Source organism: Vanacampus margaritifer, chromosome 7 (assembly GCF_051991255.1).
Source record: "Vanacampus margaritifer isolate UIUO_Vmar chromosome 7, RoL_Vmar_1.0, whole genome shotgun sequence".
Classification (NCBI taxonomy): Eukaryota; Metazoa; Chordata; class Actinopteri; order Syngnathiformes; family Syngnathidae; genus Vanacampus; species Vanacampus margaritifer.
In genome coordinates this window covers 12,357,961-12,382,266 of record NC_135438.1, presented here as the reverse complement: position 1 = coordinate 12,382,266, position 24,306 = coordinate 12,357,961, and the positions used below count along the sequence as shown (strand labels likewise).

Sequence of the window (24,306 nt, the reverse complement as noted above, 5' to 3'; positions counted from 1 at the left end):
GTCAAATAATTCTTGTGTTAACAAGTACTGTGAGTGGAAGCGCTGAGGTCAAACACAAGTCTGACTTTATTCTAATGAATGACAGTAAGGCCGGGTGCTAGATGAAGAAGATGTCTTATCAAGAAAAGCCAAAGAAAAATCGGAACGCATAACTTTTCCTCTAATGCTCGCTGAGCTCCACAATTCATGATACCACCATAATTTTGTACGTCATTAGAGCAGAACAGACGGGCCAAGTCATTATTAGGTTATTTTAATTAGGGATGGGTATCGGTACCGATACCAGCCTTAATTTAAGGTAACGGTACTTGCGATGGCAGCCAATATTGGCATCAGCTGCCCTCTTGTGGCTGTTTTATGATCAGGAACTAGAAATTAGAATAGAAAATTGCCATTAATTTCATGCAATTTTAAGGAAAAATTCATTATTGGGATATATAGGTCTTTTTTTTAAATTATCTAATTGTTTTTTGTTTGTTTTTTATTGATCAAAAGTACCAATGGGATAGGCACATGGTATTGGCATCAGAAAAATGATTAGTTTAATTTAATAATTTGAAATAAATTTAGTCATGAATTAACCAATTATTAATTAATAAAATAAAAACTGAACTGTATTTTATTTTTTGTCATTTGGTAATTTTTTTTATTGTATTATTTCTCATTAATGTTGGTATAATTAACCTTTTTTTTTATATATAAATTATCTATAAATATGTAATGTGGAATTGTTTTTATTAATGTCATTTCTTCAAAATGTATAATTTAGATTTAATTAATTAATTATTTATTTATTTTAAATACTAAATACATTTCCTACATTTGTATTTTTTTTAACTTATTTCACCACTTTCATTATTTAAGATTAATCCAGTAACCAATTATTTCATGAGATAAATGATTTTTTTCCTTTTTTTTTATTATTATTATATTATTGACCTATTTTAGGGAGGCAAAAAAATTTAATTAATGCAAACTATTACAGGACTCTTGATCATTATAAATTTAAACAGCATTAGAGGCGTATTGTTCATGAAAACTTTGGTCAAAATAGTCATTCGGGTCCTGAGGTTCCACTGCAGATGTTGATTGATTGAAGTCGTCATTGGTCCAGTAATGGTGTTTTTTGACCGTATTGGTTTTATACCAGTTGTAAGAAAAGTTTCTCACTGTTCAGTAAAAATTGGCCTCGTGACAGAAATTTCTGTACAGAATTTTTTTTTAGTTTTAGCAAACTTTGTGGGAAATGACACTTCCTCTCCCTTTCCTCTTCCTTGCTCGCTGCCCCTCCCCTCCCCTCCCCACCCCCGTGTTCCAGCGGAGGAGCAGTCAGTCAGCAGGTTGTTCCTTTGTGCTTGATCTAACCATGTGGCTGCCAGGTTCCTAAAAGTGGAACATGGTTCTGTCAAGCACCATGGAACGGCCCTGCCCAATCCCTACAGCATGGCCGAGATGCAAGACTCAGCAGCCTTTGTGTGTGTGTGTGTGCTGTATGTGTGTGTGTGTTTCCAGTATGACACGACTACCAGTGTGTGCAAGCCGTTTGAATTTAACCTCTGTCTGTGTTTGACAGGATGAAAGAAGCCTGTGTGTATGGACGTTTTTGTTGACGATTATAGTACACGCTTGGGCTGGAGTGACGTCGCGTTTGTGATTGTAACCAGGTACGGAGGATTACCGCAGTAAGCTGGGAGGGGACTGCTTCGCCGACCTGGCCTGCCCCGAGAAGTGCCGCTGCGAGGGCACCACGGTGGACTGCTCCAACCAAAAGCTCACCAAAATACCAGACCACATCCCTCAATACACCGCCGAACTGTGAGTCACTCACTGCAGTTGATCGCCGTGTGGCTTTGCCGTTGCATCAGCCGCCATCTCCTCCTTCTTCGTCTTTGTGGTTGTCCTCTAAACATATTCGCTCTCCCCTCAGGCGTCTGAACAACAATGAATTTACTGTCCTTGAAGCGACGGGGATCTTCAAAAAGTTACCCCATCTGAGGAAGATGTGAGTCAGACTTGTAGTAGCGATACAGAAGTCACGTTCGGGTCATGAAGAGAAAACCGTCGTCTTTCTTTCATGTCAGCTGGATTCCCCTGTCTGCACCCTCAATTGTCTCACATTTCTTTGATGTTTCTTTGCGTTTCTTCCTCCTGCGCAAGTAACCTGAGTAACAACCGCATCACTGACATCGAGGAGGGCACTTTCGAAGGAGCTTCGGGGGTCAATGAGCTCATTTTGACCTCCAACAGATTGGAAAATGTTCATCACCGCATGCTGAAGGGACTCGGCGGCCTGCGCACGCTGTGGGTATACACACACTCGTACGCGTACACGCGCGTCGTTGCATTTGCAAATACACCATCTGGATAGGAGTTTTCACATACAATGCATCATAAGCAATCAATTATGACAGGTTGGCCATGGAGAAGAATAGAAGGTCAAACTGTTATTTGGGAATTGTAGTTTACTTTATTACACTTTTTGTCTTGCACTCCACAAATACTCAATATTAGGAATGTTCTATACCACATTTTATTTTCCAGACTCATACCTGTAAGTATCACTTCTCGCCCATCCCTAAATAATTTGTCACCTATTCTTGTCTTGCTCTACACAAATACTCCTCTCTCGCTCGCTCTCTCTCTCGCTCTCTCTCTCTCTCTCTCTCTCTCTCTCTCTCTCTATATATATATATATATATATATATATATATATATATATATATATATATATATATATATATATATATATATATATATATATATATATATATTAGAGCTGTCAAACAATTAAATTTTTTAAATCAGATTAATCGCATCTCTTTGATTAATTTTGATTAATCACGATTAATCGCTTAATTAAAAAAGGCTTTTCAAACGACCTTTTTTGCCCGCCAGATTTAAAGGGCACCTGTTATGTGTTAATTTTTTAGACATTCAATTTTTATGAGGACGTCTTCAAAATTTGTGATCCACTGCACACGCTCATCCTCCTCTTTTTCTAATCAATTAATTACTTGTATTATTTTAAATGGAGAAAAAAAACGACCCCAATAGTTTGACACGAACAAATATTTTGAATGTCATACGCAAACATTTATTAAATGCTTTACTTTGATGCATGTAAGTTATGTCTATTGTTCAAACACAACCTATGCTACCTTTCAATGTAACCATCCGCTGTCAAGCTAAAGAATCATCTGTGGTCAAAATTAATAGTGAGAATAATCTTTGTTAATACATGATTGATGCAATAATTTTGGGGGGATTTTTTTTAATGAGTTAACACTTCTTTTTTTTTTATATTCCAAATGAGGTAAAAACTATCTACATTGGAAAATCCCAAATTATTATTACACTTCAAAATATAATCGAGGGTTTCCCAAGAGTGGAAATTATTTTCATCCATTTTCACTTCCTGTCTGTGTAATGGCTTGACGCCCCAATTCATTTGTCGATATTGTACCAAATTCACTCAGAATATTCAACTGTGGGAATGTCTACACAGCCATTTTAACTGTGTGTTTGTATCTGTGTGTGTCTATTTGTGTTTGAGAGTAGCATGCTGCGCAGTAATCGCATCAGCTGCGTGAGCAACAGTAGCTTCGTTGGTTTGAGCTCAGTGCGCCTGCTGTCGCTCTACGACAACCAGATCACCTCCATGAACCCCGGCGCCTTCGACACGCTGCACTCTCTCTCCACGCTGTGAGTGCAAATATTAAAAGTCAAATAAGTCAAAAGAAAGAAAGAAATGCGTAACTGGCCACCTTTGGACTCCTTAGCAACCTTCTGGCCAATCCGTTCAACTGTAACTGTCATCTGGCCTGGCTCGGTGATTGGCTGAGGCGGAAACGCATTGTTACGGGCAACCCTCGCTGCCAGAGTCCTTACTTCCTGAAAGAGATCCCCATCCAGGACGTGGCCGTCCAAGACTTTGCTTGTGAAGATGGTAGGATGGAGCGATAATAGATCCGCATCTCTGGTGGATATTCTTTATTACCTTGTTTCTGTTTTACGTTAAATTATGCTTCGTGCATTGGTACCCATCGTTGGGTAGATTACTTTGTTAATGTAATGGGTTGTAGTAACAAGTTTGTGATATACGTTAAATCGTGATATTAATTTTTTGATTAATTGTGACAATTGAAGACACGTGATTAATTACAATAAAAAAATGTTAATTGCCTGACGACGTAATTTTTAATCATCTTTAAGATAAGAAAAGATTATTAAAAATAATAATATATAATTATATAAATAATATATAATATAAATAAATAATATCAATAATTTTGATTATTATAAATAATATAAATAATAACATAAATATATAATAAGAATAATCTTTTCTTTAAAAAAAAAAAAGTCTTTCAAAAGACGAAAAGATTATTAAAAATTAGGGCGTCAGGCGATTAAATTTTTTAATTGTAATTCCCCGTATGACTTCAATTGTCATGATTAATCACACATTTTATATCTGGTCTAAATGTACAATATTTTTCCCTAGGTTTTCACACTCTTGTTAACAAAAGTGGGAAAAAATGTTAAACTAATAGAAATAGTTCAAATGAATTTTTGACGTCTATAGCCGTCAATGGCAGTGAATGAGTTAAATATTGTATAAGAATACCTCTCGGACAATGTTAATTATTTCAAACTGAACACAATTATTGAGCAGTAACAGGAAAGCCCTGGGAATATATTTGACTCATTGTCATCCATCCACCACTGAACACAAATGTCACCATTCTGCGTTTGTTCCGTTTTGAAAAAGTGATGATACTTTTGTCATTGCATACTTTGCAAATCAGAGATATAAACACAAATAATAACCGTGCCAAAGTTGCCGCAGTAGGTTGTCCTTCCCTGACCGGCACCATGTCCCATCCATCTCCATCAGGTAACGATGACAACAGCTGCTCTCCGGTGCTGAGGTGCCCGGCGGAGTGCTCGTGCCTGGACACGGTGGTCCGTTGCAGCAACAAAGGCCTCAGCACTTTGCCCAAAGGCCTGCCTAAAGAAACCACTGAGCTGTGAGTGATTTCATTAAATGTATATTGCAAGCTTTGCATTTATCATCACTTTTCATGAGTGCAGTGCTGATGCAGTTTGGATGTTGCAGCGACTCTATAGGTCCAGAATGGCCCATAATGACCATTTAGAGTCTTTAGTTACTGGAGAACCCAAGAACCCTTTTCTTCTTTGGAAAATTATGAATTATACATTAAATGACTGCTATAAGTTCACTGAACAGCAAAATATAGTTTTTTTCAATTTTAACCCTTTTTTTTTGAACAAGCTCAGAGTTGCTAATTTATATATATATAAAACATACTCCTCAGCATTCTGCAACATGATATGAAATAAATTAACAAAAAAAACACAATTTTACCATCTGATGGTTTGGTGAGAAGATGGTTTTGTTTGGATTGATTTCCAGCTCAACAAAACAGCCATCTTGTCACCACCACTCTGGCTCATGTAAGTGCAATATTCATCCACTAGATGGCCCCATGCAGGGGTCAGAAGTGGCACTCTGGACTTTTGAAGTTAAATTTGTAAAAATAAAAAAAATAAAAATAATAAAAAAGGTCTTTGTTATTTGAGTAGCAGAATTTATAGGGGCCAAATTTGACCCCGTGGGTTCTCCAGGGTTTAATATAACACAAAAAAATTGGCAGAAAACCTGGGGCATTTATTTCATCATGCCATTTCTCATACAAACAAATGATTCATATTTGAGTTGATACGTGCAGGACGGAACTTCAGCTTTATGCATGTTTGTGTGAAAGCAAGCTGGAGAGACGGTTACTGAACTTTGTCGGGATGCCTGTGGGAATATTAAACTCCGGTGTTTATTATGGCTCGTGCTGAAACGACTGCACACTCTGCTGGAGAGGAGGAATTTCCCACATGATTCGATAACATTTTTCTTCCCTCTCATTTGCTCTCTCTCTCTCTGTTTTATGTCAATCCACCTTGTCAGGTATCTGGACGGGAACCATTTCACTCAGGTTCCTGTGGAGCTCTCCGATTACAAACACTTGACACTCATGTAAGTGCTCACATTCCGCATTTACATGGAGGGAAACGATGCACACGTTTATAATATCGAGTGTGCCTCGGCACTGTGGTCTTTGCTCTCTGCCAAAACTAACCCAATGGAATTTTGTCTCGGATCTGTGCTGTATCACTCGGAATGCGTGTGCGGTACAACTGAGTGAAGAAGAGCGTTATGTTTTTGGCATGTGTTGACAGAACGGCATGTGTGTGTGTTTGCGTGTGTTTATGTACTTGTTATTGTTTCCTTTTCAGTGATTTGAGTAACAACCAGATCAGCACGTTGTCCAACCACAGCCTCAGTAACATGTCCGAGCTGCTTACCCTGTGAGTCTGGCTTTACATTCAGTCCCTTTGCGCTCTGTGTGTGTATGTATGATTTATATAGCATCTTTTGCTAAATCCTTTTAGCCTTCTATTATCACGTGAATATAAAACAACAATCAAGCTTCATGCCAAGTGATCACCATGTCAACCAAATGATTGCGAGTGTGTTTGTGAGGCATTAATATTTGCATCTGCTCAGATGAAAGTGATCAAGGGTGCGATTAAGCAAGCGTAATAACTCTTGCAAAACAGACGTTTCCTGTTACGCGTCTATGTCCGCGTCTCCATGCCAACAATTTGAATTGTGTATCAAAAGAATCCTGAGCTACAACCGTCTGCGGTGCATCCCAGTGAGGGCCTTCGATGGACTCAAGTCTCTGCGTCTGCTGTGAGTGCCATCAAAGTTGAGATGAAGTGCAAGAGCCGAGTCACGCTTGTCTCACTAAGCTATCTTTCTCAGGTCTCTCCATGGAAACGATATATCGCTCATACCAGAAGGAGCCTTCAAAGATCTGTCATCACTTTCACACTTGTGAGCAACACGCACACACTGACCACTTCTTTAGGTACACCATTAACAACCAATGAGATCCAATAGAAGAGCTCTATGGAAAATTCTGCCGTTACAAGGTGTAATACAACCACAATGAAAAGAATAATAAAACTACATTGGGGAAAAAAAATTGTGAGAAAAAATGCATCATATTATAGGAAAATAGTAATAATATAACAAAAATAAAAGCTAGGGAATGACTACGTTCCCACAGGAATGTAAACATAACCGTGAGACCTGCAGACCGTCTGTATTTGGCGACCTGCCCTTAGGTAGTATAAAATATGTTTTTAAGAATATTTGTTTAAATCATTCATTTGGAGCAGGATTGGGCAACTTAAATGTTGGAGGGGGCCGCAATTTTTCATCAGTGCTACCGTGAGGACACGTATGACTAACTATACACTTCCCAAACAGATGTATGACCCAAAAAAAAGCCACTTGCTTCTACTACATTTCATTTTTTATAATGAACACACTGCTCAATGCATGTATAAAAAATCCACTATAGTAACACAACAAAAATCTCAAAGCAAACAACAAAATAACCACATACTGTGATTTGTTTTTTTCCCCCCCAACACAATTCAAGGAAGGCAAAAAAATCCAAAACAAAGGTCTCTTGTGCATAAAAATTCCCAAATTACCATTCGAGGGCGGAAAAAGAAGGCTGAACAGCAAATCGACATAAGTGCAAGAACTCATTTTGTGCATTTTTTCACAAAAATCAACACACTCAAAATTGTAATATTATTGAGGAACTATGTTTGTCTTGCATATCATTTCCCCCCAAAAATGTATTAGGCTTACTCGTATAGTATAGTGCAGTATAAGACATAACAAGCTTAACAAGACCATGTCTGCCATCTAGTGGGGAATGGTGAAATTGCAACTTAAAACTACAGTCGACCCCTGCATACTTGTTTTGGCACCTACTGATTTACATATTCTCAGATATGTTTTTATTTTTTTTATAGTTTTTTTTTCCAGTTTTTCCCCATTTCCCCCCATTTTTGTAGAAACCAAGCTGTGTACTGAATGTTCATCAGTATTTTATTATTTATGTATTTATTTATTTATTTTGGTTAAAATAAAAAAAAAAAACTAAATGAAGATAATCAAGGGGCCACCAGTTACCCATCTCTGATTTGGATTATTTCGTAATGTTAATATTGGATCAACGTAGTATTTTAATTATATTGTTTATATATTACATATTATAAAATTAAATACAGGGTGTTTCATACTGTAAGTCTATGTCACTTCGCGTTCCCTGATATTTCAATGATAAAGATATAAAAACCCAATTGATAGTATATCTTCTGAAATCTTACGTTTTTGTTGCAAAACTTTAAACACACATGTCCACAACTCATTCTTATCAAACTCACAGACGCAAATTGCCTTCTCCTTTCCTGTGAACAACAATATTAGTAATCAACAAAGAAATTAGTGCAAACTACGTTTAACGCAAAATATTGTGACGTACGAATGGCCGGGCAAGACGACCGCAGGAAAAAACTTGACGATTTCACCTTTCAAGTGAACCCGGTTTTATCTTGCTACTCTTCCCAGTTCCTAAGATATTTTTGGAAAAGTGACATATAATTATAAAACAACCTGTACAACCTCATTTTTCATATTGTGGATCTCGGGATATTCTGCAGGTGTAGCTTCGAAAAAGGCCGTAGAGCGTGTTATGTCTTTCTCTGCAACTCCGACCTCTCACCTCATTGTAATAAAGATTGAGAATGTCCCACATCCACTTCAGAGGAGAGAGGAGAGTGCGCAAAAATGAAACCTGATGAGCACATTGTGGCCACTTTTCATTCATTTTGATTTACAGTCTTAACTTGTACTCCAAATATTTGTGCAATTCCTGCGGCGGACTCGCACTCCATCAAAATAGTGCTTTAAAATCGTTTTCACTTCAAACAAAACACTTAGAATAGTTTTTTCCACTTGACACAACTCAGAATACAATCCAATACAAAGCGAAGCGAAAATCAAACATGAAAATGAGCCGGCATTGAGTGTTGCATGTCTGTGGCAGGGCTCTGGGTGCGAACCCTCTGCACTGTGACTGCCACATGCAGTGGTTGTCCGACTGGGTTAAGAGCGGCTACAAGGAGCCCGGCATCGCCCGCTGCGCCGGGCCCGGCGACATGACCGACAAATTGCTGCTCACCACGCCATCCAAGAAGTTCACCTGCACAGGTACGCGTAATGTGTGCTTACTCGACTTTCAGCAGCACGTGAAAGGAGAACCTATGGAACCTATAAGGTCAAACACAATTGTTTCTGAGATGGAACCTCAGATATTTTGGATTTTCAAACTATTCTTGTAGTTGCAAATAAAAGAATGGGATGTATATTAGCAATATTGCGCAGGTGAAAGAACACAGTTCTAGTAATGTTCTTAATGTGGTTTTCAAAAGAGAGAGTTGAGTCAAAAATAACTTTTTCACAAATCATCTCAAAGGCATATATAGCTGGTTATCATTGGCATAACAGTTTAAACTAATGTTATATTTACGTACAGTATATCAGCATGTAAATGCCAAACAATAGAGGGGCGAGTACTGATCCCTGTGGTACTCCACATGTAACATTGTCATGGATTTGATAGTGCATCCTCTCTGAGTGGTAAGAACTAAACCAAGAAAGTGAAATATCAACAGAAGTTGTGAAGCATTCTAATATAGGATGTTAAGATCGACGTTGTCATGAAAAATATGGTTAAATTGTGGATTGTTCAACCACAGGGGCCATTCTGCTTTATAGTTTCCACTGTACACACCTGTAATGTGTACTTTATTTAGATTATCTCCGCAATGAGCACAATTGAAGACTCCAAGAGAAGATCACAAGAGTACTGTGTAGAAAACACATTTTAAACACTTTCGTTTTGACAGTAGTTTTTAAAAATTATTTGTCGTACATGAGCGTGGAAATGTTGAGTCGCAAATTTTCATGTGAGCGTAGTTTTGAATCTCATAGTTCTAGTGAATGTGAACTTTTTCTGAATCCCTCCTGACAATGATCACATGACTGAATCCTATTTTTAACCTAATCTAACTGACGCACTGTAGAAGTCCCGGGGCCTTGTGGTTTTCTGGTGCCAGGTAAAGTAGCCCATCACGTATTCCTCCTCAGTCGCGCCTCCCCCCAGTTCCTTCAAATTGGCCCCACCTGGTTTTCCCTTGTCTTAACCACCCGGACCCCTTCCCCCTTTATGACCCCCGTGTTTGGACCTGCCTTTTGTATTGTTGTGAATAAAGAGTCATTCAGTCAGTATAAGTCAATGTCTGTGCGTGAGCGTGTGTGTACGTGTGCTTACGTGTGTGTGTGTATCCAAGCAGTCTAACTTCCACTCTGAGCTCGTAACTATGCAAACTGATCATGTTCGTGCTTTTCGGTCCATGTGATGTGCTTGCATCAACCAGGCCCAGTAGATATCAGCATCCAGGCTAAATGTGAGCCATGCCTGTCCAGCCCGTGCAAGAACGACGGCACGTGCTTCAATGACCCGGTGCACTTCTACCGCTGCACCTGTCCCTATGGATTTAAGGTACACACAAGGTCTTGAGTATCTCATGAATAAACCAACAGATTGACATTGTTTGTGAATGTTGTGAGGATTTTTAATGACAAAGACTGCCTTTGTGTTTATTCATGAAGGGCCAGAACTGTGAGGAGCCCATCCATGCTTGCATCAGTAATCCCTGCCAGAATGGTGGAACTTGTCATCTGAAGGAAGGCGAAGGGAGTAGCTTCTGGTGAGATGCTTTTTTGAAAAATACAGATTGTAGTCATTGATAACTCATTTATTTCAAACCCAAAAACGTATAAATACGTTTTTTTTTAATATTTGGTTATGCCAGAGCATACAGAAGGCTTTGATACAACTTCTGACATGAAGAGGTCGCTTAAAGCAATGGTAGTTATTTAAAAAAAATAAAAATAAAAAAAAAGACCAGCAGGTGGCAGCAGAGCAAAAGAGATCAACCAGGGCCATGTTGCAACAAGCTCTTTCCGACAGATTTGTGAATAATGATGAAACTTAGCTATATTCTAAAATGACATCACAGTTGCTCAGGTCTCAGCTTCAGAAAACAGGTGAGCTGTGATTGGCCGTTGCTTGAGCCCTGAGCAACGGTGATGTCACCTTCAGTCGACAGCAAGTGGCAAAATGGCCGCCCCCTGAGATGGATACAAACGGCTGCATTTTGCTGCATAACTCATATTCCACAAATGTAATATTAATCAGAATATCATGTTTAGACAAGTGAGGTCACATGTAACATATTATTGTCAAGAAATGTTTATGGTTGACTTCTTTAATATTAGTAGGCGGGATGCTAATTGGGGTCTCTATAAGGAAATGAACAGCCTACACGGACAATAAAACTACACAGAGCTCACATCTGTATCACACCCTCAAAACCACCGCTTTTTATATTAAAACATCTGTCACTTTTCATCTGTAGTTTCATTTTTGTACAGTAATTTTCCTCTCTGTGGTGTTGGGGTGCTGTGGGTAGGCACAGTGAGAAGCTGGCGTTGACAACAAAATGAGATATTAATCCATCCATGCCGCATGAGAGCTTTTATTAGGCCCATAATACACCTCGCTGACTGCGTTGTGTGTGCGTGCGTGTGTGAATGGTACTTACAGACTCAAGGCACGCTCATGTCAACAGAATAATGACTTTCAACTGGGAATGTGTAGATTATGCTGACAATGCAGTGTGTGTGTGTGTGTTTGCTCCTAGGTGTGTGTGCCCCGAGGGGTTCGAGGGCGACTCTTGTGAGTTTAACATCGACGACTGTGAAGACAACGACTGTGAGAACAACTCGACATGCGTCGACGGAATCAACAACTACACGTGCATGTGCTCCCCGGAATACACAGGTAACACATGGCACGGGCCGTCTCCATGGCGACACGCACAGTCACATCAGCGCTCTCCTCCAGTGTTTCCCAACTTTTATTGAGCCAAGGTACATAATAATAAAAATTTATCAGCGCAAACTCAAAGCGTTACAGAAAAAAAAAAAAGCCCCTTTCCCACTATGCGGCCAACGTCTGCCAACAGGTTTAACGGTCGCCGGCAGTATTTCTTGCCGCAAAGAAACTTTGAACATGTTCAAAACTTCTTTTGAACAAGATAAATCATTACAACTTTTTTATTGAACGGCTGGCGAACGTTTGAAACCTTGAACGAAATCGACATTCGCTACGAACACAAACACAAAACGGTCGCCCCAGGCAAATGTGCTTAGGAAAATCTCACGACACATTGACAAACAAAAATGTCCTTAAAAGTGTGTATGTAATCGCCTATTTGGGGTGGGGGGGAATAGGCCGATAATTCACAAACCATTAAGCGTTTATAATTGATTAGTTGATACACCAAAATATGATTCCAAGACAATTTAATATCCGTTTAAACTAATCTTTCAACATTAGCCTCAGAAATAAATGAATTAAAGAACACTTGACTTAAGAAATAAATGCACTCGAAGAGCTTGAACACAACAAGGTTATTAAAGTTAATGAAAACTAACAAAATAACTCAAACCAGACCTGGAAAAACATACTTGTTAACAAAAACACAAAAAAAAACCTCAAATGGGGCTTTAAAAATAATAATAATATTTGAAACTACATCTTATGTTTAAAACTAAAATGTCCTTAATTTTACTCTTTGTCAATTCATTTCATGCATGAGTTTTCAGGGGTCAATTTTAAATTTGAATTTATTTCGGTATTGCTGTATTTTATTTTATTTTTACAAAAAAAGGAAGGTCAAACAGTCTTTTGAGAATTGTAATTGCCTATTAATAAAACTTAGTGACCTTTACTTGCACACTACAAATACATCGTATATTAAAAAATAAAAATAAAAATAAAATTAAAAAAATCTAATCCTAAAAGTTGTTTTAAATCAAAAATAAATAAATAAATAAGCTTTTTCCAAAAATATATACATATATATATATATATATATATATATATATATATATATATATATATATATATATAAAACTGACAAACACATTCTTAAATTAATTACAACTAATTGAAAACAAAAATCATCGAAATGAAAGAAAAAGTAACGATGACGACAAATTCAACGCTATTATAACCCTGGAACACACACATGCATCAAAGATACCACTAACACCCCCAGCTAAATGTAGCCCCTCCCCAACATGCAAAGCTTGTTTCTCAGTCAAGATGTATCACTTCAACATACTTCCCTGACACCATATATGGGGCTTTGGTTTGCATCTTGTGGCGTCTCAGGGCATTTTAAAAAGAACACATCAAAAGAAAATAAGTGTGTTTTTCATAAAATAACTGGTTATACATTCCATGAGGGAAAAATGTGCAAATAAGTGAATTTGTGAACTGCAAATATGCGAGGAATTACCACACATTGAAACAATCAGGACCAAACTGGTATTCCGTAGTAAATGTGGCAACAAATAGATAAAAGGTAGATTGTTCTGCCTGTCACTATATAGCGCTGAAAAAAATTGCAAATAATTTTCGGAGCAATTAAGTGTAACTGGATCATTTCCCGCCACAACTGATGATCTCTCACAACGCACTATTGCGCCTCGGCACAATAGTTGGGAATCACTGCTCCGCTCGACTCTGTTCTAACACTGCTCTGCTGTGTGTCTGCTTTAGCGTTGCGCTAATCACGTGCGACTGCTAACCTTTGTGGCGGTGTTCTCTCTCTGTCTGGCTGTCATTTGTCTTTCTCTCATCTCGCTCTGCTTTCCGCCATCCGCCGTCTTTTCCGTGGTCGCAGCTGCTACCAATGAGGTGGAGAGAGGTTAGTTGGTTCTTCTCGCTGTCCCTCTCTCCCTCCTCCCTTCCTTGCAGTGATTTAACAGTGCTAATTGGAAATTTGAGATTCATTCGGGCATGTAATGCTTGCGCACTGTGTTCAAAATGCATGTCCTCAATTTCCAACTGTTTTTAACGGAGCATTTTTGTTTTCATTTTTGCTTGCTGCCGAATGCAGATACTGTACAGTTTATTATTGTTATTCAAAACGACTAGTCTGAAGTGCAATGTTTTGATAAAGCAGTGGAAATGATTACTGGATTGTTAATGTATTTTTGCAAGTTTTCATGAATATGGCTGGCAACATTGCAGAATTTCTATACTAAGGTAAGGATAATTAGTCAAAATGGGCCGACATGCCGAATTTGCTTCTTCCACCTCTCGTGCTTTTTTCCAGTTACTCTGCCTCCCTTCCACATTCATGTGAATGCGTGTTTGCAGAGGTGGGCGTGTCATTGAATTTTGGGTGTCCGTCACTCAGCAATCATCCAAAGTCGGGACACCTTTCTTCAATATTTCAAGACGAAATGTCAATCTGCCATTCGTCAGCAAAATGAGCGTCCGTCAATGTTTACGCCATTCGACGTGGGCATCCGTCAATGTTCTGTCAATTCATCACCAAAATAGGACATCCATCATTGACGGATGGCTGAATTTATCGACGGATTGACGATTACATCGACAGACGAAAATCCCTTTTGCCAATGATTAGTTTGTCAATATTTCAAAGTTTCCCGTCAATCGTCAACAAAATGGGCGTCCGTCATTGACGGATTGATGGTGTCTGTACCAGATGTGATCGGGCTGCCAGATTGTATCGATGACGTCCCGCTACAGGATTGGTTAGAAAATATCCGGTTGACGTCAAAACATTGGAAAGGAAATATTGAAGATGTCCTTTAAATAACTAAATGTATGGATTTTAAATTGTAAAACCGTAAATAAACCTAAGAATATAAGATTGAAGAAATAATAAAATAGATTAAAGCGCCTTTGTACAACAGCGCTAACGAAACGTGCGTTTTTTTTTGTTTTTTTTAGCTGTTCATAAATCACAATACATCACAAAAACAGTCTCAATGATAACAGGAACGCATAAGCAGTCTAAACTGACAATATTTGTGCATTTATCATTTATTTATTGTATTTTATTATTTATTCAATTTATCTTGCTTTTATATTCTTAGGTTTATTAACATTTTTACATTTTTAGTCCATTCATTTTGTTATTTAAATGACATCCTTAATATTTTCTTTTCAACGTTTGACCGGATAATTTCCAGCCAATCCTGTAGCGTGACGTTTCCGGTAGGCGACCAGTCCCGGGTGTACCCCGCCCTTGCCTTAGGTATAGACTCCAGCTAACCCATGACCTTAATGAGAGCAAACACAATAGTCATGACTACATTTGGAAACATGACTGCTAATATTACAAATTTTGTCATATTTAGATATTTCAAAATAGAAATGGTCTTGCCGTCAAAATGCTGCCCTATAAACTTTAACAACACTTTTTCGCACTAAATGTTCTAAACAGGCATAAATGCAGTGCCACACATCACTACACATATCTCAGACGCATCCCCAAGTGATTTCATAATTATCCCCACTGCGGATGCTGTGCTGTCAGGAGCTGTTTTATTCCCTCGGGATTTCATTTCATCAATTGAAAGTTGTGCGTTTGCGGAGCACCAGGATGCGCCTGGGAATATCATCAGGGACATGACATTCCCAGAGATGAGATCATTTGTCAGACCTCTGCGTTAGCCCTGCCCACAGGAGAGTCATCCATCAAACAACAGAGAAAAGACGCATGCATCTACTGGCTTGTCAGAGTTGTTGGAGCTGAAAGTATCTATGCTTGTTTTTTGTGTGTTTGTTCCCAGGAGAGCTTTGCGAAGAGAAAGTGGATTTCTGTGCTCCCGAATTGAACCCATGTCAGCACGATTCAAAATGCATTCTGACCCCTGAAGGATACAAGTGAGTAGGCGAGACATACACGCGCACGCACACACACACTAGATGGCATAGTTAGCCGTGTTGTCTTGTTTTTCTCCCACTGCACTTGTAGCACGTCTCACACGAAAACACAGTAAATAGCTGCTGAGTTCAAATAAAAGAAGGTTTCATGTGTGTGCGTGTGTGCATCGTAGGTGTGAATGCACCACAGGTTACACTGGAGAGCACTGCGAGCTGGACTATAACGACTGTGATGAAAACAAGTGTCAAAATGGCGGTCAGTGCATCGACGCCATCAACGGATACACCTGTGTCTGTCCAGAGGGCTACAGGTGAGGGACACATATTCCATAACAATATTCTCTTACATATTATAAATTAGAGCTGCATCATATATATATTTTTTTAAAACAAACGTAAATTATGAGCCTTAAAATTGATCTCAATTTTGAATTCATTGATTAGATGATTTATGTTTCAAACTAGAGGAGGAGAGCTCCCCCTTGTGTTGATCCAATAGCTGTAGCATCAATTTGCTAAACAGCAGGGGTGACCTAACTTTTCCATTTGAGGGCTGTGTAGAGAAAAATGGAAGGAGGCAAGGGTCATTTTAAATTTCTTCCATTTGTATTTATTAAACACGCTAAAATTAATTAAGCAAGCAATATATTGTTTATGTTTTCTAGTTGACTTGACAAACTGCTACATAACATATAACGTATTTCTGTTGAAACTAAAGCAAATGGGAATATTCAAGATTTCAGGGTGGCCAAAGGCCCTGTATCCCATTAGATTAGATCAACCCCTGCACTGACCAGCAGCCAGAGCCCATCTCCACATTCAGAACCAAAAGAAAAACTGAAGAAAACTATCGTTAGATGATTTAAGTTTTAAAACACTTATCATATGAGGATCAATAATGCAAAATCATCATAAATCGAACCTTGAGAGAAACTATTTTTGTTTATGAATATAATTAATTAATTGATTGATTAATTATTTAGTTAATTCATTGCTTAATTAATTTTAAAATTATAATTATTTTTATTCATCAGTGTTTTTTTAACTAATTAACTTATTTTAGTCTTCTTTGTATATGTATCCATTTAGAAAAGCTCTACAGTATAGAAACCAATTTATTTTATTCTAAAATTAGCAAGGGAATATCTTATTTCTATGAGACTGACAGCAATATTATTGTCTTTTTTTATGTTAAGGATGCTAACATACGGTAGCTTTCAGATACATTTCAGGATTTAATCAAATGCAAATAAAATACTGGACAGCGAACGTGCGGCTTATATGTGAGCATATACTTGAAATTAGCACGAGGTTGTTATGCATGTTTAGGCATGTTTCTAAATGTATCTCCGTCACACGTATGTGTGTGTTGCAGCGGGTTATTCTGCGACTTGCCCCCGCCAATGGTCCTTCCTCGCACCAGCCCCTGCGACAACCACGACTGCCTCAACGGGGCGCAGTGCGTGGACGTGGGAAGCGACCCCCGCTGCCAGTGTCTGCAAGGCTACGAAGGGGAGCGCTGCGAGACGCTCGTCAGTGTCAACTTTGTGGACCGCAAGTCTTACCTGCAGCTTCCCTCCAATCTGATCTCACCACAGACCAACATTAGCCTGCAGGTGTGGATGTCTTTTATGTTTATCTATATGGGGAATATCCTGCTTTTTGTCCTCTTGCCTTCCTCATGTCACCTTTTTTTTTTTATTTCAATTTAAGAAATTCTAACGAACCACCAGGCTTCCTGTTCTGTTTCCCTTATTTGGTCATTGCTCTTTTTCATGCTTCTATTCATGGATTCTCATAGACATCCCGCTGTGTTTTCAGATTGCCACAGATGAGGACAGCGGCGTGCTATTATATAAGGGGGATAATGATCACATTGCAATGGAGCTTTATCGGGGTCGCCTGCGGGTCAGCTATGATACTGGCTCGTACCCTCCCTCTGCCATATACAGGTATGTAGTACACAAACAAATTGAAGGGCTCTCGCTGACACAGTTCTTACATGACTGATGATTCCATTGTTTGTCCATTAGTGTGGAGACAGTGAATGATGGCAGTTTCCACGCGGTGGAGTTGCTAGCATCAGACCAAACTTTGTCTCTGTCCATCGACGGCGGGGCACCAAAATCCATCAACTCCATCAGCAAACAATCCACACTCAATATCGACTCCCCTCTTTACCTGGGAGGTAAGAACAGAACCTTTATGTATTCATTCAGCAATATGTTTATTATTGTGATTGCGGTTTGTAGTGATGTAGAACTAGCATTTTGGTCTTTATTTTAGTACAAGAAAACATAATTTTGTTCATCTAGTAATAGTCAACAAAAACTGTCAACATTTTAGTCTAGTTTGAGTCAGGACAATAATTTTTTACCCCTGTATATTTTTTTGTCAGCAGATGTTAATAATGATCATTTCGGATCTAAAACTATTTCACCTAAAAAAATTCTCTCAACTTCACACACAATTACAACAAGTAGCTACAATGGATCTATGCTACGCGCTAGTAAATTAGCCAGCATTAGTTAGCAGTCAGATTAACATTATTGTTGGAACGTTGGATTAATATTATATTATAAGTATAATTTACTTCTTTTTTTTTTTTTTACCTTTTACCGTGAATTCACCACCAGTGCATGTTGCACTCGCTAGCTGCAGATTTGAAAGGGGGGGGGGGTTTTATTAAGTGAAGTCAATTTTCGTCTCAATGAAAATTCATACCGATTTAGTCCCAGTTACAGTTTATTAATGAGGGTTTTATTCTACTGTAGTCTAGTTTTCGTCCCATGAAAAATGTGTATTGACGCAAATATTTTTGTTTAGTTTCCGTAGCAAATTTAACACTAAGTACCTGCATTGCAGGTATGCCAGAGCGTGCCTCAGCATCCGGAGGTCTGTCAGCCCTGCAGCACAGCTCAGGCGGACGAAACGGCACCAGCTTCCACGGCTGTCTGCGCAATCTCTACATCAACGGGAAGCTCCAGGACCTCGGAGCGGGGCTGGGGTCGGGAACCGCGGACGCCGGGACTGCACAGAGCACCACTCAACAGTGGCTGGGTCAAGGGGTGGAGCCTGGTTGCCAGCCCTGCCAGATAGGGGCCTGCGTCCAGGGGGACTGCTACCCGACGGGACATCGGGGCTTTACCTGCACCTGCCACCCGGGCTGGACAGGACCAGTTTGCGACCAGCAAGTCAACAACCCCTGTGATGGCAACAAGTGAGTTGGACGATGGGTGAATACAGAAATTTAAGGATACAAAAACAGTTTCATTCCATTCGCTTACCTCTTCTTATGACTTGTATGTTGCAAATAAATGTTTTACAGATGATTTGCTTTAAAAACACGTGGTGAAGGCTCTCCATGGGTCTGTTCATAATCATTCACTAATTCCCGATTTCCTAATCACTATATTTAGATTTTTGCATAGTGGACTATATTGTTCACTTCTTTGCCATCAGATAATTACAATGCACCAGATCAATGCCAGTACTTTACAGGGCTTTGGCGCCACCTTGTGGGATCTTAGGACATTTCAGAAAGAGATTTTTTTTTTTTTTACGCAAATAGGTGATTTTTTAAATATCTATTCATGACTATACTGTATAGCAGGGGGTCACCAATATGACTCCCACGGACACCAAGGCACCCCCAATGACCAAATGATGGAAATGGAAGTGTTAGCGGAAGACAAACAAACATGTTACTGAGTTACAGAAAATAAATCAATTGCATCAATAATTTGGGGAAAGCAAGCAAGCTAGTCAGTTTGTAAAATTGGATGTACAGTAATCTATAAATCTATAAAAACTCTCTGCAATGAGTGAAATCCACAATACAGAAATACCTTATTTAAATACTCCCGTTACATGTTTTTATAGCATTTACGTCACTTGTTGTTGTTTTTTTTTTAATTTTTTTTAACACACTTTTGAAATTATACAAGCACATTTAAACACATAATGGGAAAAAGCGAGATCAATGAATGATGCAAAAATATTCTAAAAGTTTTACAGCGTACAGTATGGATCCCTCTGTGTTTTTACAGTAAACGAATCATTTTTTTCCAAACAAACTCTACTTAACACCTCTCAATATACATCATTAGTTATGCCCAATTATAAAATGAACCTACAGTCGTTCTGTATACATAAAAAGCAGGATGAGAGAGGATGTGACATTCAGTAATCTTCTTTTGTCCCCAATGAACTTTATTTTAACAATGAACAGTATACAAAACATGTATAACATTGAATATATACTAGCAAAGCTTTCTGCTATTTTTTATTTTTTTATCTCCAGGTGTATTCATGGTACCTGCCTGGCCATCAACTCCTACTCTTACTCCTGCCGCTGCCAGCCCGGATTCAGCGGCGTCCTCTGTGACGAGCAGGACCAGGAAGCGACCAATCCCTGCAGCCTGTCTCGCTGTAAACACGGCAAATGCAGAGTGTCAGGACTGGGCAAGGCATACTGCGAGTGTAACAGCGGATACACCGGAGAGGCCTGCGATAAAGGTGGCAATCATAATACTGTGCTGATTGATGGTTACAGACTAACATATAACGAGCTTTCACGATCTCAAACTAAGCTATAGCTTTTTATTTAAGAGAAAATCTCTTCATCTAACAATGTTTCCTGTTTCTGCATTAACACTTCTAACGCCTTGCTTTTCCAAATCAGCTTCTCCCGAGCTTCCGCTTAATCCCACACGAGGGGTCACTCAGGTGAGACTACATGATCCTCCCATGTAGTTTTTACCATTTTCATCCACTGTGTTTTATTTACCATGTTTTTTTTTCTCACATTGGGAGAATCTTTTTTTAAATTATAGAGGCCCACAACAAAACGGAAAAAAACAAATACTATTAAAATGTGTTATGTATCCTAGACCTCAAACTGGTTGAGAAGAGACACAAAAAAAATTCCCACACCAAAGCGCCTGTAACAGACCTTTTATTTTGTGATGCTGAAAACCAAAAATGGCCAAATTGTTTTCACCAAGTTAAAAGCAGAAAATTCTCCAAAAAGAAGAATTAAGATTATAAGGCAAGGAAGCCCAACACCAAACTGATTAAATTATGAATAATTGTTGTTTTAAGATGAGTGTCCTTACATTTGTCTATATTATGTACAACTTTTCCAAAATGTTGATTATTCTCCGAAAAATTTGTTTATTTATGCAAACATGTAAATTTTACAAACATAGCCTACTTTTGATCCTTTTGAAACAATTCATGTTCAAGACTGTAGCGTTAGTACACAATAAATGTCATGGCAAGATCAATTAATTTTTTTTAAAAGATGCTATATCACAATCTGTCATTTTCATCTCTTACTATCCTCTTCATTTTTTCTGTGTTGTCTTGTGCCATCAAAATCCACTTTTGTTGTCATTTCATTATAATTGGAACGATATTGTGGATAACGCTCAGGGACAATATGAGGGGGGGGGGGGTCTCTGAGTTAGATTTTTATGCTAATTAAAACGAATACTGGCATGCCGATTCCAAAATTGCAATCCATTTTTTTCTTTTTTCAAGTTTTTTTTCCACAGCTTACCCTCCAGATAAGCAAAATACCACTGATAGCTGTAGTAAGACTGTAGTAAGAGCTGATTATGATTGGACGCATTTAACTTGTTTGTGCAGTCACAAATTGAGACTCAGAGGGTCAGTGCTATCAATATCTGCAAACAGAAAGCTAGCTAGTAGGATTTAAGAGAATTAGTGCTGGCTTCTCACTTAAACTTGTAACCACGGGCAATGTAAGTTCTATTTCATTTTATACTGTTTTGTTGTTTTCAAACCTTCTAACTATTATTATTTACATACAGTACATACACATTTCTTTCAAATTTTTTTTTGAAAACAAGGATCCTATTGATCAAAACTTGAGAAAAAAATCTGTTTTGGATTTTGCAGACAAAAATGTGTTCAGCCTAACTCAACAAAAATGGTGCTCCCCAATGTAATTGCCGTTTTACTTTTTGCAGAGGTGGCCTGCAGAGGGGAACGGGTCCGAGATGTCTACCAGAGACAGCAAGGCTACGCGGCGTGCCAAACCCAGGAGAAGGTCTCCCGTCTAGAGTGCAGGGGCAGCTGCCCGGGGGGAGCAGAAGGACAAGGGACCTGCTGCACCCCCCTCCGCAGCAAACGCAGGAAATACACCTTCCAGTGCACCGACGGCTCCTCTTTTGTTCAGGAAGTGGAGAAAATCGTCAAGTGTGGCTGTACAAAGTGTTCCACATAAAAAAAGAAAACAAAAAAGACTTTTCTCCTTGCAAGATGTTTTGTGTACCTGCCCGCCTTACTTGCTTCCCATCCCCTTCTTTGAGATCCTGACAAAGCCTTCCATCAGTTTTTTAAAAACCCTTAAAAAAAGAAAAAGAAGAAACTTGACAGTTTCTTTCCTTGTCAGTGCTGGACTGATGATTGATGCTTCCTCGGTGGGGATGTTGAATTGTATTGTAAAGTACAAAAACAGACTTATTTTTTATTATGAAGTGGAGAAAAAGACAAAAAAAAAGAGTTGACTTTTTCCTTGCATCTACTTCTTTTCATCGATCACGACGACTCAGATGACTCCGCCACTGTCTCTTCCCTGGAGGATCCGCTCGTCTCTGGCGTCTACCTGAAGACTTCCCTGCAGGCATCCTCTGAGAGTCGTGTGTCGGGGGAGAAACCTGAATTGCTCGTGCCATAGACTCACCACCACACAAAAGAGACAAAAGTGTACACGATCCGCAAAACGCTTTCACACAGCTACTGAACAACACTCTCACCCGTAGAACAGTTATTTGCTACCTTCCAGGTTCAATACACTATACAGTACTCCCCAGTCATGAGTATTTATTGTATCATAAATACCTGTACTTATTAAGTAGGTCCTCCCCCATGTATCAATTCTGATTCTTTTAATATATATTAATTTATATTTGTCCTTATTTTTGTATTAAAAAGACATAATCTGTCAAGATAGCTGAACTAACATAATGGTGTCCTTTATTTTGGTTGAAGAGAAGTTGTTTTTTTTGTTTGTTTGTTTTTTAATCTATTGTGCTTGCCAGAGACCTCGGTTACATTTTAATCTGGAAATGTGAGGTGAGGACGGTGTATATTTTTGTCACGTTTCCTGAGAGTTTGTACTGTGCCATTACCAGAAGGTCTTTATATTAGAATATACGGAACACAGATCTTGTGACTAGTAGCATTGACCCTAGAGGATGCCTAGAACTGTTTGTACCTTTTTAACAAATTTATGCTTAAAGGATACTGTGACTTTTTCTAAATGAAACTACTTTGTTAGCCCCTTGGTCTCTGATGTTTAACATGTTGCTGCTAAGTTTTTGTACCGTAGACTTGGATCCTGATCTGTATGTTATATAGAATTTCCTGCTCCCACTGTACAGGGGCACCTTGTGTAACAGATAAATATGTCCCCCACCTCCACACGTGTGCATTGTGCTTTATAGGTCCCATCTCTACCCCCAGACTAATGTCAGTTACCTGACTGATGTTTGTTAATTAAAACCAATATTTACCTCACACTCTTTACCGCTGCCTTTTTTTTTTGTCACAAATGACATGTATTTATTTATTATTTTAAAGAATAATAAAAAATAATAATAATAAATGTCGCATGCATGGACAAGTCCGTGTTTGTGTGACGTTTTTAAGAGACGGAATTTAAAAAAATACATAATTCTTAAAAAAAATAAACAGTATTTAGCTAACTACTGTGCTTAAAATGCATATTTCATTCTAAAAAGCCCAGCTACACAATGGCACTGCTGCTGACTTGTTTGATACTGCTCAACGAAAAATCTACTAGCACAGTCTTGCAGTCTTGAGTAAAGACCGCCATTGGATTGGTGTAGTCTCCAAGCCTATCCTTCTTGAATTTGAATCATAATAGTGACTGGCAGAAGCTTTTGTGTGTTGATAATAGTTTTGTCCCATCCTCGGCTGCACAACTTCATCAGCTCTGGCTAAAAGCTGTAAGTAACACTGACAATGATAATTTACATAATTTCTTAACACAACGTCACTGTATTCCTAGATGCACTATCTTTTTACAACTGAATGGAGTTGGGGATTTTCCACACAAAGACATCTCCTGCAAGGCACCCTGTCCATTGGTGGTTGAATCCCAAAAGAATGAGACCACATTCTGGTGGTGGCTTGATTGATAGACAAATGCAACTTTGTAGAAACTACAATGCAGAAATAGTTAATGTGAAAATATACCATCAGTACTTGGATGGATAGTCCGGGTATCTCGGCTGGCCTGGTTGGTCTGCCTGCTGCCCCCCAACCTTTTCTGGTTTGTGTACCCGGGAACACTACTTGGGTCCAACGAATCCAATTTTGGAGTGTTTTATTCAAATAAATAAATTTACAAAATTTCGTTAAAAACAAATAGAAATACAACCAAATCATTTTGGGGGGCTTAATAACATTTTTAAGGAGTTTGCCTGTTGACTGCTCCACACTCCAGTCCGGTAGGTGGCGCTAATGACCA

At 38.7% G+C, this 24,306-nt stretch overlaps 1 protein-coding gene across 11 annotated transcripts in view; it reads left to right on the top strand.

Annotated features, from left to right (window-relative positions):
- slit2 (slit homolog 2 (Drosophila)) overlaps positions 1-23,330 on the top strand; it is a 111,992-nt gene extending 88,662 nt beyond the window's left edge. For 4 of the 11 annotated variants that reach the window (XM_077571205.1, XM_077571201.1, XM_077571202.1 and 1 more), the window contains 24 exons: positions 1,665-1,815; positions 1,928-2,002; positions 2,158-2,301; positions 3,559-3,702; positions 3,780-3,946; positions 4,898-5,030; positions 5,984-6,052; positions 6,313-6,384; positions 6,701-6,772; positions 6,845-6,916; positions 8,991-9,154; positions 10,030-10,062; positions 10,384-10,508; positions 10,619-10,716; positions 11,713-11,852; positions 13,765-13,788; positions 15,689-15,782; positions 15,956-16,093; positions 17,158-17,398; positions 17,604-17,734; positions 17,816-17,970; positions 18,648-19,002; positions 20,086-20,300; positions 21,779-23,330. In XM_077571205.1, the coding sequence (XP_077427331.1) occupies positions 1,665-1,815; positions 1,928-2,002; positions 2,158-2,301; positions 3,559-3,702; positions 3,780-3,946; positions 4,898-5,030; positions 5,984-6,052; positions 6,313-6,384; positions 6,701-6,772; positions 6,845-6,916; positions 8,991-9,154; positions 10,030-10,062; positions 10,384-10,508; positions 10,619-10,716; positions 11,713-11,852; positions 13,765-13,788; positions 15,689-15,782; positions 15,956-16,093; positions 17,158-17,398; positions 17,604-17,734; positions 17,816-17,970; positions 18,648-19,002; positions 20,086-20,300; positions 21,779-22,035 (3,269 nt within the window). In that variant the 3' untranslated portion in view covers positions 22,036-23,330. Of the gene's footprint in view, positions 1-1,664; positions 1,816-1,927; positions 2,003-2,157; positions 2,302-3,558; positions 3,703-3,779; positions 3,947-4,897; positions 5,031-5,983; positions 6,053-6,312; positions 6,385-6,700; positions 6,773-6,844; positions 6,917-8,990; positions 9,155-10,029; positions 10,063-10,383; positions 10,509-10,618; positions 10,717-11,712; positions 11,853-13,764; positions 13,789-15,688; positions 15,783-15,955; positions 16,094-17,157; positions 17,399-17,603; positions 17,735-17,815; positions 17,971-18,647; positions 19,003-20,085; positions 20,301-20,466; positions 20,511-21,778 lie in introns of all 11 variants that reach the window. The other 7 variants (XM_077571210.1, XM_077571209.1, XM_077571207.1 and 4 more) reach the window with 4 other exon arrangements.
- The last annotated feature ends 976 nt before the right edge of the window (positions 23,331-24,306 follow it).